Genomic DNA, 16,977 nt, shown 5'->3' on the forward strand with positions numbered 1-16,977 from the left:
GTAATAATGAAATAAAAATATGGGTGTATTCAGAGAGGTGTACTCACTCGGTGGAGGTGGCATCTTCAGGTTCGGTGCCCACGCCAGACTGAGGCACAACCTCCATCCCTCGGGCAGGGTGGAGGCTGTCTGTGGTAGGTGTGGCCAGGCAATCTTCATCTGACAGAAAGAACTATGGAGGGAGATAGAGGGCACACATGACATGAACATGAGTGTTCTGTATATTGAACATAGTATTGAAAATAACTGCAATAGGGTTTATGGTAAAGGTAAAAACAAACAATGTAGAAAATGAATCATTCAGAGTGATTCCTCACAAAACCCAGACAAAAAAAGACCATGATTTGGGGGATTTTCACAAAATGTACAAAATGCTGTCGTCATCAGGGAGCGACGCATGCTGAACGCTGAACGAGACAGCTGGGTTTATTGTTTTTGTAAAGTTTTGAGTGTTTCCTGCCTATGACAATTTCATTGGCAAAGTGGGCAAACTCAGGCATTAAATGCCAACAAACTGCGAGCTATCATATTCATGCATAAAATACCTAATAATGAAAGAAAAGCATTGTAATTTTGAATTCTGTAAAGTTAGTGTTGGAGAGGTGGAAAAATTATCGTTGTCAATCAATAATGAAAAACCATCTGGTATTGACAACTTAGATGGAAAGCTACTGCGGATGGTAGCGGACTATAATGCCAGTCCTGTTTGTCATATCTTTCATCTGAGCCTGGAGAAAAGTGTTTGTCCTCAGACCTGGAGGGAACCTAAAGTCATTCCGTTACCAAAGAATGGTAAAGCGCCCTTTAATGGTTCTAACAGCCGACCAATCAGCTTGCTGCCGGCTCTTAGCAAACCTTTAGAAAAAGGTTGTTTGCCCAGGTACAATACTATTTCTCTGTGAACAAATTAACAACAGACTTTCAGCATGCTTATAGAGAAGGGCACTCAACATGTACTGCACTGACACAAAGGACTGATGATAAATTGATAATAAGATTGTGGGATCTTTATTGTTAGACTTCAGTGCAGCCTTTGAGATTATTGACCATCATCTGGAAAAATGTATGTGTTATGGCTTTACATCCTCTGCCATATCATGGGTTGAGAGCTATCTATCTAACATAACACCGACTGTTTTCTTTAATGGAATCTTCTCTAATGTTACACATAAAGTGTGGTATTTTGCAAGGCGGCTCTTGGCCCTTTACTGTTCTCTATTCTTACTAATGATCTACCACTACCGTTAAACAAAGCCTGTGTGTCTATGTACTCTGAGGAGTCAACATTATACCCGTCAGCAACCACAGCTAGTGAAATCATTGCAACCCTAAACAAAGAGCTGCAGTCAGTTTTGGATGGGGTGGCTAGTAATAAACTAGTCCTGAACATATCTAAAACTAAAAGCATTGTATTTGGTACAACTAATTCCCTAAATTCTACATAGGCGTACAGAGGCCCATTATCAGCAACCATCAGTGCTGTGTTCCAATGGCACGTTGTGTTTGCTAATCCAAGTTTATCATTTTAAAAGGCTAATTGATCATTAGAAAACCCTTTTGCAATTATGTTAGCACAGCTGAAAACTGTTGTGCTGATTAAAGAAGCAATAAAACTGGCCTTCTTGGGACTAGTTGAGTATCTGGAGCATCAGCAATTGTGGGTTCGATTACAGGCTCAAAATGGCCAGAAACAAATAACTTTCTTCTGAAACTCATCAGTATATTCTTGTTCTGAGAAATTAAGGCTATTCCATGCGAGAAATTGCCAAGAAACACTGTGTACTACTCCCTTTACAGAACAGCGCAAACTGGCTCTAACCAGAATAGAAAGAGGAGTGGGAGGCCCCGGTGCACAACTGAGCAAGGGGACAAATATATTAGAGTGTCTAGTTTGAGAAACAGGCACCTCACAGGTCCTCAACTGGCAGCTTCATTAAATAGTACCCGCAAAACACCATATCTCTCGTGAGAAATCACACTCTTCAGCATTTCTTTTACATTTCTAGAATTAAAGAAAGCTTCATATGAGAAAAGCTTGGGGGTGACGGCTTGGACAACTAATGTTGTATGCATATCACACCATCACAGGTCAAAACCGGTCATGTTGTGTGGCAGAACACAATAGTTGTCAGTGTTATAACAGTGTAACCCCAAACCAGTTAAATAAATGATTAAGCTTGTTATTAAATATTCATAGAGGAAAAAATGATAATGCTGACAGGGGGATTCGATCTGTTGAACCACAGCCACACTGCAAAAAAACATGTCAGTGTCCCAAATGTCACCATATTCCCTATATAGTGCACTAATTTTTTTTACCAGGGCCCTGGTCAAAAGTAGTGCACTAAATAGGGAATAGGGTGTCATTTGGGACGCAGACCCAGTATCAGTGGTGTAAGATATGCATATTGCCTTACGCAAGGGTTTCCCAAACTGAGTCCTGGGGCCCCACCTGTGTGCACGTTTTGGTTTTTGCCCTAGCACTACACAGCTGATTCAAATAATCAAAGCTTGATGATGAGTTGGTTAATTGAATTAGCTGTGTAGTGCTAGGGCAAAAAACTAAACGTGCAACCAGGGGGGGGCCCCAAGACCGAGTTTGGGAAACCCTGCCTTACGCTAAGCCACCTTTGATTCATGTTATAAAAAAACAACAACTGACAGACAACTGAAGGGAATGTTCAAGCGCATTTGAAAACATGAAAGATGTGTCATTACATGCACATCTTCTTTGACGGTGTCACAATCTGTCTCAGAGAGATGGGTGTGGCTCTCTCCACCCTCTTCCTCCTCATCTTCCTCATCCTCTCCTTCCTCAATGGTGGTGTTGCTGGTTGGGCCGGAACTGTCCTTGCTCTCTTTTTCCTTTTTTTTCTTCTTGCCACTCTTCTTCCTCCTCCCTTCAGAGGGAAGCTTGGACAGGGGGTGGTGGATGTGGTGCGAGGAGTGACGGTGGTCTGCCGGAGGAAAATGGTTAGCAGATCAACCATTTTGTGTGGTTTTCAGAGAGAGACTTATTTGATTAGTAAATCAACGGTTTATATTTACGATTCCCAAAAATAAAGGTAATCCGCTCCACAATTTCTGCAAAAGTATGTGAACCACCTACGCATGTGTGCATGTTGTGTGAACAAGTGTGTGTGTGTGTGTGTGTGCGTGTCCGTGTGCTTACATTCAAAGTCCTCCTCGTTGTAGGTGCGGTGCTGCTCGTCGGGGACCCTGGGGGCGGAGCTGAGGATCTGCTGAAAGAACTGGACCCCCAGGGATTTGTTCAGGTCCCTTTCATCCTCCTCAACCGCTCCTCGCATGGACGAGGCTGACAGCGCCTCTGGCTGAGAGAGGAAGAGAGGGAGGAGAGGGTCAATTCAGATCAGTCATGGAAAACAAGGAAAGGGGATATGATATTGGCTCACTTCTCAATTCATCTTTCTGTGATTCCTCGCCTCCTTTTAACTGTATTGGAGAAGATCCCTCCCCTCCCCTCAAATCTCCAATGGGTTTTGAGAAGGACGCAAGGAATCAAGAAAATACTAATTGAGAAAGAACCATGATGTTGTAGGCCCCATTCAGAAACAACCCCTAGACCCACTTTAAATCTGAACGGTTTGGATAGACGTAATCAGTATGGTGAAAATGTAATCAAGTCTACTAAAGGTTCTGTTAAAGCTACTACTATATTGCTAATACTTATCCAATTCTTTCAGATCAACATGAATTGCCAAGGTCCTTTTTCCTGGACAGGGCCATTGTCCATTTTAGGCAATCCATTTATTCAGATTTGCTCTATAGAGGTTGTTCGCCTACTTCGTTCATCCCTATTCCCCATGTCAAATCCATGCAGCTCACACCAAACTGAGACTAAAGGAAGTGCTAGTCATCCCACAGAAGAAATCCACTGAAAAGACAAGGGCTTGTGCTTGGTCTCTGAACACTACAACAGCCTCAAATTAAACAGTAATCACAAGCTCTGATCAATGACTTGGACAGGGTGGTGCTATGGATGGTCGTGAGTGATGAGTGGTGTGATGGCATTCCTGTGGACATCCCGGGGAGGTAAGTCCTGACTCGAATGATACACTACAATGAACAAAAATATAAAAACGCAACATGCAACAATTTCAAGGATTTTACTGAGTTACAGTTCATATAAGGAAATCAGTCAATTAAAATAAATTAATTGGGCCCTAATCTATGGATTTCACAACTGGGAATATAGATATGCATTTGTTAGTCACAGATACCTTTAAAAAACAAATAGGGGCGTGGATCAGAAAACCAGTTAGTATCTGGTGTGACCATTGCCTCATGCAGTGCGACACATCTCCTTCGCATAGAGTTGATCAGGCTGTTGATTGTGGCCTGTGGAATGTTGTCCCACTCCTCTTAATAATAATAATAATAATATAATAATATGCCATTTAGCAGACGCTTTTATCCAAAGCGACTTACAGTCATATACGCATACATTTTTACGTATGGGTGGTCCCGGGGATTGAACCCACTACCCTGGCGTTACAAGCGCCATGCTCTACCAATTGAGCTACAGAGGACCTCTTCAATGGCTGTGTGAAGTTGCTGGATAATGGCGGGAACTAGAACACGCTGTCGTACACGTCAATCCCAAACATGCTCAATGGGTGACATGTATGCAGGCCATGGAAGAACTGGGACATTTCCAGCTTCCTGGGATTGTGTGCAGATCCTTGCGACATGGGGCCATGCATTATCATGCTGAAACATGAGGTGATGGCGACGTATGAATGGCACGACAATGGGCCTCAGGATCTCGTCACGGTATCTCTGTGCATTCAAATTGCCATCGATAAAATACAATTGTGTTGTCCGTAGCTTATGCCTGCCCATACCATAACCCCACCGCCACCATGGGGCACTCGGTTCACAACGTTGACATCAGCAAACCGCTCACCCACACAACGCCATACACGCTGTCTGCCATCTGCCCGGTACAGTTGAAACCGGGATTCATCCGTGAAGAGCACACTTCTCCAGCGTGCCAGTGGCTATCAAAGGTGAGCATTTGCCCACTGATGTCGGTTACAACGCCAAACTGCAGTTAGGTCAAGACCCTGGTTAGGACGACAAGCACGCAGATGAGCTTCCCTGGGACGGTTTCTGACAGTTTGTGCAGAAATTATTAGGTTGTGCAAACCCACAGTTTCATCAGCTGTCCGTGTGGCTGGTCTCAGATGATCCTGCAGGTGAAGAAGCCGGATGTGGAGGTCCTGGGCTGGCGTGGTTACAAATGGTCTGCGGTTGTGAGGCTGGCTGGACGTACTGCCAAATTCTCCAAAACAGCTCTGGTGGACATTCCTGCAGTCAGCATGCCTATTGCACGCTCCCTCAAAACATGAGGCATCTGTGGCATTGTGTTGTGTGACAAAACTGCACATTTTAGAGGGGCCTTTTATTGTCCCCAGAACAAGGTGCACCTGTGTAATGATCATGCTGTTTAATCAGCTTCTTGATATGCCACACCTGTCAGGTGGATGGATTATCTTGGCAAATGAGAAATGCTCACTAACAGGGATGTTAACAAATTTGTGCAGAACATTTGAGAGAAATAAGCTTTTTGTGCGTATGGACATTTTTTGGGATCTTTTATTTCAGCTCATGAAACATGGTTGCGTTTATATTTTTGTTCAGTATAATAATCAAACCCTTGACTAATTGAATCATGTGTGCCAGTTCAGGGCTATAACAAATATGTGAAACATCTGGTGGTCCCTGAGGAGAGGGCTGGGAAACCTTGAGGTAAGTGATCTGTTTTCCCCTGCAGCAGGGTGCTAGATCGGGCTGCAGACCTCCTCTGCCGGAGGCGTGTTGTGATAAGGATGGCTGCAGAGGTGGATCCACAGGTGAACTTGATCCCAACAAAGTGGGGGATCCTCGTCTCCTCTGTCCAGCCCTAAGGCAAAGTAGATTTTGCTGTGGCTACAGTACAGATCGTGCGGCTCCTCACTGAGCGCGCTCCCCTCCTGTGACACTGGCCAAATAGTCACGGCACCATGCCTCATTTGACGCCCCTCCAAACCCTTTCTCAGGCCATTTAACACGTCATCGGTAGATTAAATTCTCCCCTGCACTCGAGGGGGACCAAGGAAAGAATATTGGCTGATGAGATATGATTATTCCACCACACACTCCCCATCAGTCTGTAGAACTGGAGGACAATGGGCTTTTTCATACTCCTCCATCTTACACCAAATTACACCAATAAAAATGTATGGATAACTCTTAGCTTGATAATGGTGGATTTTCTACCTTAAAATTGTACTTTTTTTTTCTTTTTTAGCAATGGGGCTGCATGTGTAAAATATAGGGAAGAAATTTAGAAAACGGAACAACAGTAAGAAAACATTTTCACAAGGCACAAAACTCTTATCTTCACTGCACTGGCTACCATGTCATGGAGTTATGGTGTGACCTACAAATCCACACATACCACACACAGGCATAAAACACAGAACCTTGCTGATGAATCTCTGACAGTGTCTATATATGTCTATATGTGCCACAAATAATCAATACTGACCTAACGTGAAACTTCTGTTCAACCTTCAAAAGGTTGAGAGTCAGACAGCTCCACACGAAGCTGCTCAGGTAGGCTGCATGGGCCTCACCCTTACCTCAGTGACCTCCGTTAAAAAAACGCTTCCAGTCATTTGAGAGTTGCTTTCTGTGACAGTCTCCAGTCTTTGGACCTGTAAGCTACAATCTAAAATCGTGATAGTCTGTAGTCCTTTCCAATACAATCAATACCTGAATGCCAGTCGATGGGCACTTCAAGAGTAGTGCTGCCAATCTTAACCACATACTATTTTTCAATAAAGCATGAAAGTTCAGTTAGAAAATGACAGCCAAGTCTACCTGAAAAACATATCCCCACTCACTAGGAACTCCAGGAGCAGTGAAGACAGCTTTTAGCCTATTACTATGCACAGCAGTTCACAGTCTCTACAGCTGGAGAAGATGTGTAAGGGATTGCCAGCGAGGTGAAACTATTTCCCACAACCAAAAACGTGTGCAATAACAAACCCTTACAGCAAAAGAACCAGCAATAGAAAGAAACAATATGCTCTCCTTCTCTTCCATCAGTGATTTAAGGGACTTACCAGACTCATGTTTCAATAGGGTGACTTGAGGTATGAGTGTTGGGAGTCAGGAGTGGTGTTTGAAGCAAGTGGCAATGCCCTCGTCTATGGCGACACTGTGGCGCTCTGAATCTCAACACCTCTATAAAACACAGGAATGAGCAGAGAGTGCTAATCGTACTCGTATCTCCCAGCCTGGCAATAACCTATCTCTTATGATTGCGCTGTGTTAGAATAAACAAGACTCTGCATTCATTCTCGCTTTGAGGACAAACCAACCGCACCTGAAAGGGCAAGCTGTGTTTGAATAGTCATCAAACAATACCTTGCATTCATCTCCCTCATTTTAACTTTGGTACGTGTCAATATTGACCAAGGTACTTTAGACCCTAAATCTCTGTCAGAGGCCTTGGAGTGGGATGGGGCTGGATGTCCTTTGGGTGGTGGACCATTCTTGAAACACACGGGAAACTGTTGAGCGTGAAAAACCCAGCAGCGTTGCAGTTCTTGACACAAACTGGTCCGCCTGGCACCTACTACCATACCCCGTTCAAAGGCACTTAAATATTTTGTCTTGCCCATTCACTCTCTGAATGGCACACATACACAATCCATGTCTCAATTGTCACAAGGCTTAAAAATCCTTCTTTAACCTGTCTCCTCCCCTTCATCTACACCGATTGAAGTGTTTTTAACATTAATAAGGGATATTAGCGTTCACCTGGATTCAACTGGTCAGTCTATGTCATGGAAAGAGCAGGTGTTCATAATGTTTTGTACACTATACTGTTTTGTACGTTTGCCCACTGACAAAGAAATGATCAGTCTATAATTTTAATGGTAGGTTTATTTGAACAGTGAGAGACAGAAAAACAACAAAACAATCCAGAAAAACGCATGTCAAAAATGTTATACATTGATTTGCATTTTAATGAGGGAAATAAGTATTTGACCCCTCTGCAAAACATGACTTAGTACTTGGTGGCAAAAACCCTTGTTGGCAATCACAGAGGTCAGACGTTTCTTGTAGTTGGCCACCAGGTTTGCACACATCTCAGGAGGGATTTTGTCCCACTCCTCTTTGCAGATCTTCTCCAAGTCATTAAGGTTTCGAGGCTGACGTTTGGCAACTCGAACCTTCAGCTCCCTCCACAGATTTTCTATGGGATTAAGGTCTGGAAACTGGCTAGGCCACTCCAGGACCTTACTGTGCTTCTTCTTGAGCCACTCCTTTGTTGCCTTGGCCGTGTGTTTTGGGTCATTGTCATGCTGGAATACCCATCCACGACTCATTTTCAATGCCCTGGCAGAGGGAAGGAGGTTCTCACCCAAGATTTGACGGTACATGGCCCCGTCCATTGTCCCTTTGATGCGGTGAAGTTGTCCTGTCCCCTTAGCAGAAAAACACCCCCAAAGCATAATGTTTCCACCTCCATGTTTGACGGTGGGGATGGTGTTCTTGGGGTCATAGGCAGCATTCCTCCTCCTCCAAACACGGCGAGTTGAGTTGATGCCGAAGAGCTCCATTTTGGTCTCATCTGACCACAACACTTTCACCCAGTTCTCCTCTGAATCATTCAGATGTTCATTGGCAAACTTCAGACGGGCATGTATATGTGCTTTCTTGAGCAGGGGGACCTTGCGGGCGCTGCAGGATTTCAGTCCTTCACGGCATAGTGTGTTACCAATTGTTTTCTTGGTGACTATGGTCCCAGCTGCCTTGAGATCATTTAAAGATCCTCCCGTGTAGTTCTGGGCTGATTCCTCACCGTTCTCATGATCATTGCAACTCCACGAGGTGAGATCTTGCATGGAGCCCCAGGCCGAGGGAGATTGACAGTTCTTTTGTGTTTCTTCCATTTGCGAATAATCACACCAACTGTTGTCACCTTCTCACCAAGCTGCTTGGCGATGGTCTTGTAGCCCATTCCAGCCTTGTGTAGGTCTACAATCTTGTCTCTGACATCCTTGGAGAGCTCTTTGGTCTTGGCCATGGTGGAGAGTTTGGAATCTGATTGATTGATTGCTTCTGTGGAAAGGTGTCTTTTATACAGGTAACAAGCTGAGATTAGGAGCACTCCCTTTAAGAGTGTGCTCCTAATCTCAGCTCGTTACCTGTATAAAAAGACACCTGGGAGCCAGACATTTTTCTGATTGAGAGGGGGTCAAATACTTATTTCCCTCATTAAAATGATAATCAATTTATAACATTTTTGACATGCGTTTTTCTGGATTTTTTTGTTGTTATTCTGTCACTCACTGTTCAAATAAACCTACCATTAATATTATAGACTGATCATTTCTTCGTCAGTGGGCAAACGTACAAAATCAGCAGGGGATCAAATACTTTTTTCCCCTCACTGTATAAGCTATGGACAACGAACACAATTGCATTTTATTAATGGAAATTTGAATGTACCGAGATACCGTGACGAGATCCTGAGGCCCCTTGTGAGGCCCATTTTTTTTTAAGGTATCTGTGACCAACAGATGCATATCTGTATTCCCAGTCATGTGAAATCCATAGATTAGGGCCTAATGAATTTATTTCAATTGACTGATTTCCTTATATGAACTGTAACTCCGTAAAATCTTTCAAATTGATGCATGTTGCGTTTATATTTTTGTTCAGTATAATACAATTGCTCAGAGAAAGAGATTTTGTCTAACAAGTAATACATGTTTTTCTCAAAAAGGTAGGGGTCAAAATTCACTTGGACAGAGTTCAATTGGATGCCATGAGTGATTCAACGTTTTCATGACAATAAACAAGCGGTCTCATGATGACACACAGCAGGAAATGGAGACCCATTATAGGGGGCACATCATGTCATCGGAAGGGGTCAGGGGTTAGGGGTCATAACCCAACAGAGCACTTTGTGGCGTTAGGGATGAATACCGACTGAAAGGTCCAACCAGTTCAGCATATTTATTTTATTCATCATCCATGTTTTTATATATTGCTACATATTTTAAAATATGTCAGTGGAGGAGAGGTTCAAATTAAATTGTGTTATATAGATTTAATTTCAAGGTTTATTCCAATGAGATATATATATATACAGTGGGGAGAACAAGTATTTGATACACTGCCGATTTTGCAGGTTTTCCTACTTACAAAGCATGTAGAGGTCTGTAATTTTTATCATAGGTACACTTCAACTGTGAGAGACGGAATCTAAAACAAAAATCCAGAAAATCACATTGTATTAATTTGCATTTTATTGCATGACATAAGTATTTGATCACCTACAAACCAGTAAGAATTCCGTCTCTCACAGACCTGTTAGTTTTTCTTTAAGAAGCCCTCCTGTTCTCCACTCATTACCTGTATTAACTGCACTTGTTTGAACTCATTACCTGTATAAAAGACACCTGTCCACACACCCAATCAAACAGACTCCAACCTCTCCACAATGGCCAAGACCAGAGAGCTGTGTAAGGACATCAGGGATAAAATTGTAGACCTGCACAAGGCTGGGATGGGCTACAGGACAATAGGCAAGCAGCTTGGTGAGAAGGCAACAACTGTTGGCGCAATTATTAGAAAATGGAAGAAGTTCAAGATGACGGTCAATCACCCTCTGTCTGGGGCTCCATGCAAGATCTCACCTCGTGGGGCATCAATGATCATGAGGAAGGTGAGGGATCAGCCCAGAACTACACGGCAGGACCTGGTCAATGACCTGAAGAGAGCTGGGACCACAGTCTCAAAGAAAACCATTAGTAACACACTACGCCGTCATGGATTAAAATCCTGCAGCACACGCAAGGTCCCCCTGCTCAAGCCAGCGCATGTCCAGGCCCGTCTGAAGTTTGCCAATGACCATCTGGATGATCCAGAGGAGGAATGGGAGAAGGTCATGTGGTCTGATGAGACAAAAATAGAGCTTTCTGGTCTAAACTCCACTCGCCGTGTTTGGAGGAAGAAGAAGGATGAGTACAACCCCAAGAACACCATCCCAACCGTGAAGCATGGAGGTGGAAACATCATTCTTTGGGGATGCTTTTCTGCAAAGGGGACAGGACGACTGCACCGTATTAACGGGAGGATGGATGGGGCCATGTATCGCGAGATCTTGGCCAACAACCTCCTTCCCTCAGTAAGAGCATTGAAGATGGGTCGTGGCTGGGTCTTCCAGCATGACAACGACCCGAAACACACAGCCAGGGCAACTAAGGAGTGGCTCCGTAAGAAGCATCTCAAGGTCCTGGAGTGGCCTAGCCAGTCTCCAGACCTGAACCCAATAGAAAATATTTGGAGGGAGCTGAAAGTCCGTATTGCCCAGCGACAGCCCCGAAACCTGAAGGATCTGGAGAAGGTCTGTATGGAGGAGTGGCTCAAAATCCCTGCTGCAGTGTGTGCAAACCTGGTCAAGACCTACAGGAAACGTATGATCTCTGTAATTGCAAACAAAGGTTTCTGTACCAAATATTAAGTTCTGCTTTTCTGATGTATCAAATACTTATGTCATGCAATAAAATGCAAATTAATTACTTAAAAATCATACAATGTGATTTTCTGGATTTTTGTTTTAGAATCCGTCTCTCACAGTTGAAGTGTACCTATGATAAAAATTACAGACCTCTACATGCTTTGTAAGTAGGAAAACCTGCAAAATCGGCAGTGTATCAAATACTTGTTCTCCCCACTGTACACTTAGGTTGGATTCATTAAATCTCGATTTTCAACCACTCCACAAATTTATTTTTAACAAACTATAGTTTTGGCCAGTCGGTTAGGAGATCTACTTTGTGCATGACACAAGTTATTTTCCCAACAATTGTTTACAGACAGAGTATTTCACTTATAATTCACTGTATCACAATTCCAGTGGGTCAGAAGTTTACATACACTAAGTTGACTGTGCCTTTAAACAGCTTGAATGGCTTTAGAAGCTCCTGATAGGCTAATTGACATCATTTTAGTCAATTGGAGGTGTACCTGTGGATGTATTTCAAGGCCTACCTTCAAACTCAGTGCCTCTTTGCTTGACATCATGGGAAAATCAAAAGAAATCAGCCAAGACCTCAGAAAATATATTTTAGACCTCCACAAGTCTGGATCATCCTTGGGAGCAATTTCCAAATGCCTGAAGGTACACGTTTATCTGTACAAACAATAGTACACAAGTATAAACACGCAGCCGTCATATCGCTCAGGAAAGAGACGCGTTCGGTCTCCTAGAGATGAACGTACTTTGGTGAGAAAAGTGAAAATAAATCCCAGAACAACAGCAAAGGACCGTGTGAAGATGCTGGAGGAAACAGGTACAAAAGTATCTATATCCACAGTAAAACGAGTCCTATATCGACATAACCTGAAAGGCCGCTCAGCAAGGAAGAAGCCACTGCTCCAAAACCACCATAAAAAAGCCAGACTACGGTTTGCAACTGCACATGGGGACAAAGATCGTACTTTTTGGATAAATGTCCTCTGGTCTGATAAAAACAAAAATAGAACTGTTTGGCCATAATGACCATCGTTATATTTTGAGGAAAAAGGGGAATGCTTGCAAGCCGAAGAACACCATCCCAACCGTGAAGCACGGGGGTGGCAGCATCATGCTGTGGGGGTGCTTTGCTGCAGGAGGGACTGGTGCACTTCACAAAATCGATGGCTTCATGAGGAAGGAAAATGATGTGGATATATTGAAGCAACATCTCAAGACATCAGTCAGGAAGTTAAAAGCTTGGTCGCAAATGGGTCTTCCAAATGGACAATGACCCCAAGCATACTTCCAAAGTTGTGGCAAAATTGCTTAAGGACAACAAAGTCAAGGTATTGGAGTGGCCATCACAAATCCCTGACCTCAATCCTATAGAACATTTGTGGGCAGAACTGAAAAGGCGTGTGCGAGCAAGGAGGCCTACAAACCTGACTCAGTTACACCAGCTCTGTCAGGAGGAATGGGCCAAAATTCACCCAACTTATTGTGGGAAGCTTGTGGAAGGCTACCCGAAACGTTTGACCCAAGTTAAACAATTTAAAGGCAATGCTACCAAATACTAATTCAGTGTATGTAAACTTCTGACCCAATGGGAATGTGTTGAAAGAAATACAAGCTGAAATAAATAATTCTCTCTACTATTATTCTGACATTTCACATTCTTAAAATAAAGTGGTGATCCTAACTGACCTAAGACAGGGAATGTTTACTAGGATTAAATGTCAGGAATTGTGAAAAACTGAGTTTAAATGTATTTGGCTAAGGTGTATGTAAACTTCCGACTTCAACTGTAGGTCATTGAATAAGCAATGAGGCTTTTCCACGACTTGCAGTCACATATTTACATTTGTCCACAAATAGATTGGATAGAACACCTGAATGTCCTGAAATGGTACTTGGTGGAGGCGTTGTGGTGTAACTAATAACTAATTACTAAGTGCTAATGTTCTGGGGTTAAACATTGGATATGTTCAGACCGCATGGATTGTTAGAGGACAATGGCACACAATGGTTGTGTGGCCTTGGAAGGCTTCAAATCGTCAAGTGCATTGGCCTCTGGGTCTGCACCCAGCAAGAACTGTATCTCATGAGTCATTGCATTTGAAGGTACCGAGTGCTCAGATAGGAGATGAGCTGAGGAGATGTGAACATGCAGTGTGCTCTGCCTTGGTCTTATCATAGCTTAGCCGGGGGACAGGGGGAAGTGGAGGCTTTGTAGAACACTTTGATCGCAGAGTGACCTCCACAATGCCCTGAAGTGAGTAACAAACAGAGGTTGGTGATACGATTCTGTAGGTACCATGAACACTCACAGACCAGTAGTTGTCATAGCTTTACTCTGGTCGTACTGGTGATTTGGGGCAGCCTGCTCAGGACCTTCTTAGGAACCAGGTAGGTAGACAAAACTTTTATCAAAATGAACATCCATCACACACAAGAAGATAAATCAAATCTGCCGTGTGGAAAGTGAAAAGAGATGCAGAGGAAGCTTTCTAATTACAGTACTCCTATAAAGTAAACCAGAGGATAAAATTAGATTAGGCAAACTGAAATATTAATCTCAGTAATGCAATATAACCCCTACTGTCTGTTTAACGTACACTAGGTTTGTTACATGTAAAGTGAGTGTAATGAGTACTCAGCTAGTCACTTACACAGAGTCTGTAGAGAGGATTAGAGGAGCTGAGAGGTGGCTGAAATCCCACACAGTCAGCAACACTCAGGGCAGAAGGGCAGGTATACAGTGGCGGATGTAGAGTAGTAAGTGATCTTGTAATACTGTCTGTTGAGTCACTGCATTCCTGCTGCAGCAGGCCAGACGAGGATATGTCATGCCCATTTGTTGGAGAGGTCTTTGAAGGTAATGCCTTGTGTGTAAATATGACCACGGTCTCTTTCTCCCCATTGGTACCACCAGGAAACAGGCCAACATGTACCTCAAAATCGCTTCCCTTCACTTTTGAGGTCTGATTAACCCAATTGTCCGCCTAATAATATTCAGCCACTGACCTTGATTCTTAGTTCTTGACGTTCACAGAGAAATGACAGGAAGTAAGCTTGACAAAACAGAGGGTGGCCATGCATCAAATGTTATTGAGGGGTAGCCCACAAATGCTAAAGCTTTCTTTCCCACACTGATTAAGTGATAGTGGAGCGGAGATAGTCCTAGTGCGAGTTGGATATCATCCGGACTTGTGCCCGCCTCCGTGGAAGATCTTTGTCCATGCAGCCCATGAACTATCAATTAACTTAATTCTTTCTAAAAAAAATTAAGCGTATTTGAGATTCTTCATGTAATAAAAAGTGCTATATAAATTACAACTATTATTATTAATGTGATATCCCTTGCATGAGCTTGCGTGATGACAGCCAGTGACATTGGATACTGTCATACTGTGACTTAAAGAGGAGGAAGGGGGTTGGGGTGCGGGGGACTCTTAATTCTAATCCTTTTATGAGGGACAAACAAACAAAAGAGGCTGGCAATTTGTCATGCCAGACACCTTCCTCTAAAGTTATTCTGTAATGGGGTCAGTAGCTGATTGCATAAATCCTCTCACACCATGGCTGTGTCCCAAATAGCACCCTATTCCCTGCATAGTAGTGCACTATATAGGGAATAGGGCGCCATTAAGGACGCATACCTTGCCACTTCTAGCTGTGCAACACTATTCACACATAGCTAATGGCTGCCAGAGCCAGGAGTTTTACAAGGAACACTGACTGACCATATTCCCCTGTTGAGATATCTAGCGTGCTCCATCTGTTGGCAGTCGAGGGGTAACTATCAGTAATCACTGATGCATTAAGATAACAATGAGAAGAAATGTCTTCCTCCATTCACATACTCACACAAACAGTCAATGGGCTGTTGACAAAATAACAAGACCATCACAGATGCCTTTGGAATGTTTCACTTGTTGCACACATTACCACAAATGTTGTCAGGGAAAAAAGGAAGGAGAAATGTATTCAGTTTCAAACCCCATTGTGTAAACTTTTACTACAAAAACATCAAGTCAGGTGTATTTACTATATTTGTGCATGAAGGCATCTGTAGGTTCAAATTGTTCAGGGTTTTAAACCAATATACTGCACGTGGTATGTAGACATAGAACAGGAAATGATAAGTCTCTTCATGTCCACACACATGGAGAGAGGCGCTTCTAAAGGGCATCAATGCCCATGTGACTTATATTATGTTGAACTGGCTAGTCCTGTATGTTACCCTGTGTTCAAACTCATAACTCACCTTTGCTGCTGTGTACAAAAACTCCATCAAAGTCCAATCTCATTTCTCACGCAGCATTATCTCTAGCGACTGTATTTGCAGTTTCTGCTTGATAAGTAAAAAGAACTACCGCACACAGTAAGCACCTTTTCAACCTCTGTCTACTGTCTCTTTCGATTGCCCCCAGTCACATGACAAAGGGCAGTGCCTAGCGGCAGGAAGAGGACATCACCCCAGTTTCACAATGTTGACCGACCCTTCCAAAATCCAAATAGGATTATCTCAACTATCCTTAAAACACACACACACTGAGACACATGGTACACTGACACATAGACACACTCTCTTTCCCCTTGCATACAAGCATGTACACTCATCGTTTGAAAGGTGAATTATTAACTTAGAAGAGCAAGGAAGCGAGGAAAATTACCAATGACAGCTTCAGCTCCAGTCAAGTAGCAAACAGACATGTCTTTTGTCAATTTTACTAATCAGCGTTGTGCGAATGCACAAGAAAATGACATCTGCAGCCATGAAGTTGTAAACACATCAATTGGATAGCAACTTGGGTATGTATTGACAACCGTCTGAATTATCCGTAAGAGATTATAAAGACGCCTCATGGCTGCCAGCAGTCTGACCGAGTTAGATTGAACTGACTGTAATGGGCTGAATCTGATTACCAGCAGACTGTATTCAAATCTCAGCCCTCAAGCCGTCCATCAGCAAGCCGTCTGTCCTTGGACAGGAAAAGGTTTGGAGAACCCAGATTTGCCAAGGTTAAATAAGGTTGGTGTAATGTCACAAAACAGCAGACACGTCACTCTAACCAGACATATGGTAGCTAAATCTGTAGGCCATAATTAGCAATTACCACCACTGGGATAACCGTCCATATCACATCACATTACAGTACATACAACATACTATATGTACATGTTTTGCATTGCACCTCTGCACTCTACAACTCAGACACGTGTAGCAGTGACATTACATTTCAACTACAGAACTACCGCTACATTCTAACACAGGGAGGTATTCTGGACATGAGCATAAGTCCTTTCACTCTTAGTTGTTTATGTCTTGGAGAGTCCACCTACCAAGAGGCCAGTCCTGGGGGTTGTCTAGTGCCACAGCCACATGATTGTGTAACATGGGATAGGAAGCAGCTGACTGAGCACTG

At 43.2% G+C, this 16,977-nt stretch overlaps 1 protein-coding gene across 2 annotated transcripts in view; it reads right to left on the reverse strand.

Annotated features, from left to right (window-relative positions):
* The window catches only part of LOC311101151 (anion exchange protein 2-like), an 82,033-nt gene that overhangs the window by 16,893 nt on the left and 48,163 nt on the right, over window positions 1-16,977 (reverse strand). Inside the window, exons 1-4 of one of the 2 annotated variants that reach the window (XM_084142229.1) lie at window positions 15,816-15,948; window positions 3,173-3,332; window positions 2,719-2,957; window positions 48-172 (exon numbers count right to left, since the gene is read on the reverse strand). In XM_084142229.1, coding sequence (XP_083998355.1) covers window positions 48-172; window positions 2,719-2,957; window positions 3,173-3,332; window positions 15,816-15,842 — 551 coding nt within the window. In that variant the 5' untranslated portion in view covers window positions 15,843-15,948. Of the gene's footprint in view, window positions 1-47; window positions 173-2,718; window positions 2,958-3,172; window positions 3,333-15,815; window positions 15,949-16,977 lie in introns of those variants that run through there. The other variant, XM_084142228.1, reaches the window with a different exon arrangement.

The sequence above is a fragment of the Coregonus lavaretus genome, assembly GCF_964263955.1.
Source record: "Coregonus lavaretus genome assembly, chromosome: 2".
Taxonomy (NCBI): Eukaryota; Metazoa; Chordata; class Actinopteri; order Salmoniformes; family Salmonidae; genus Coregonus; species Coregonus lavaretus.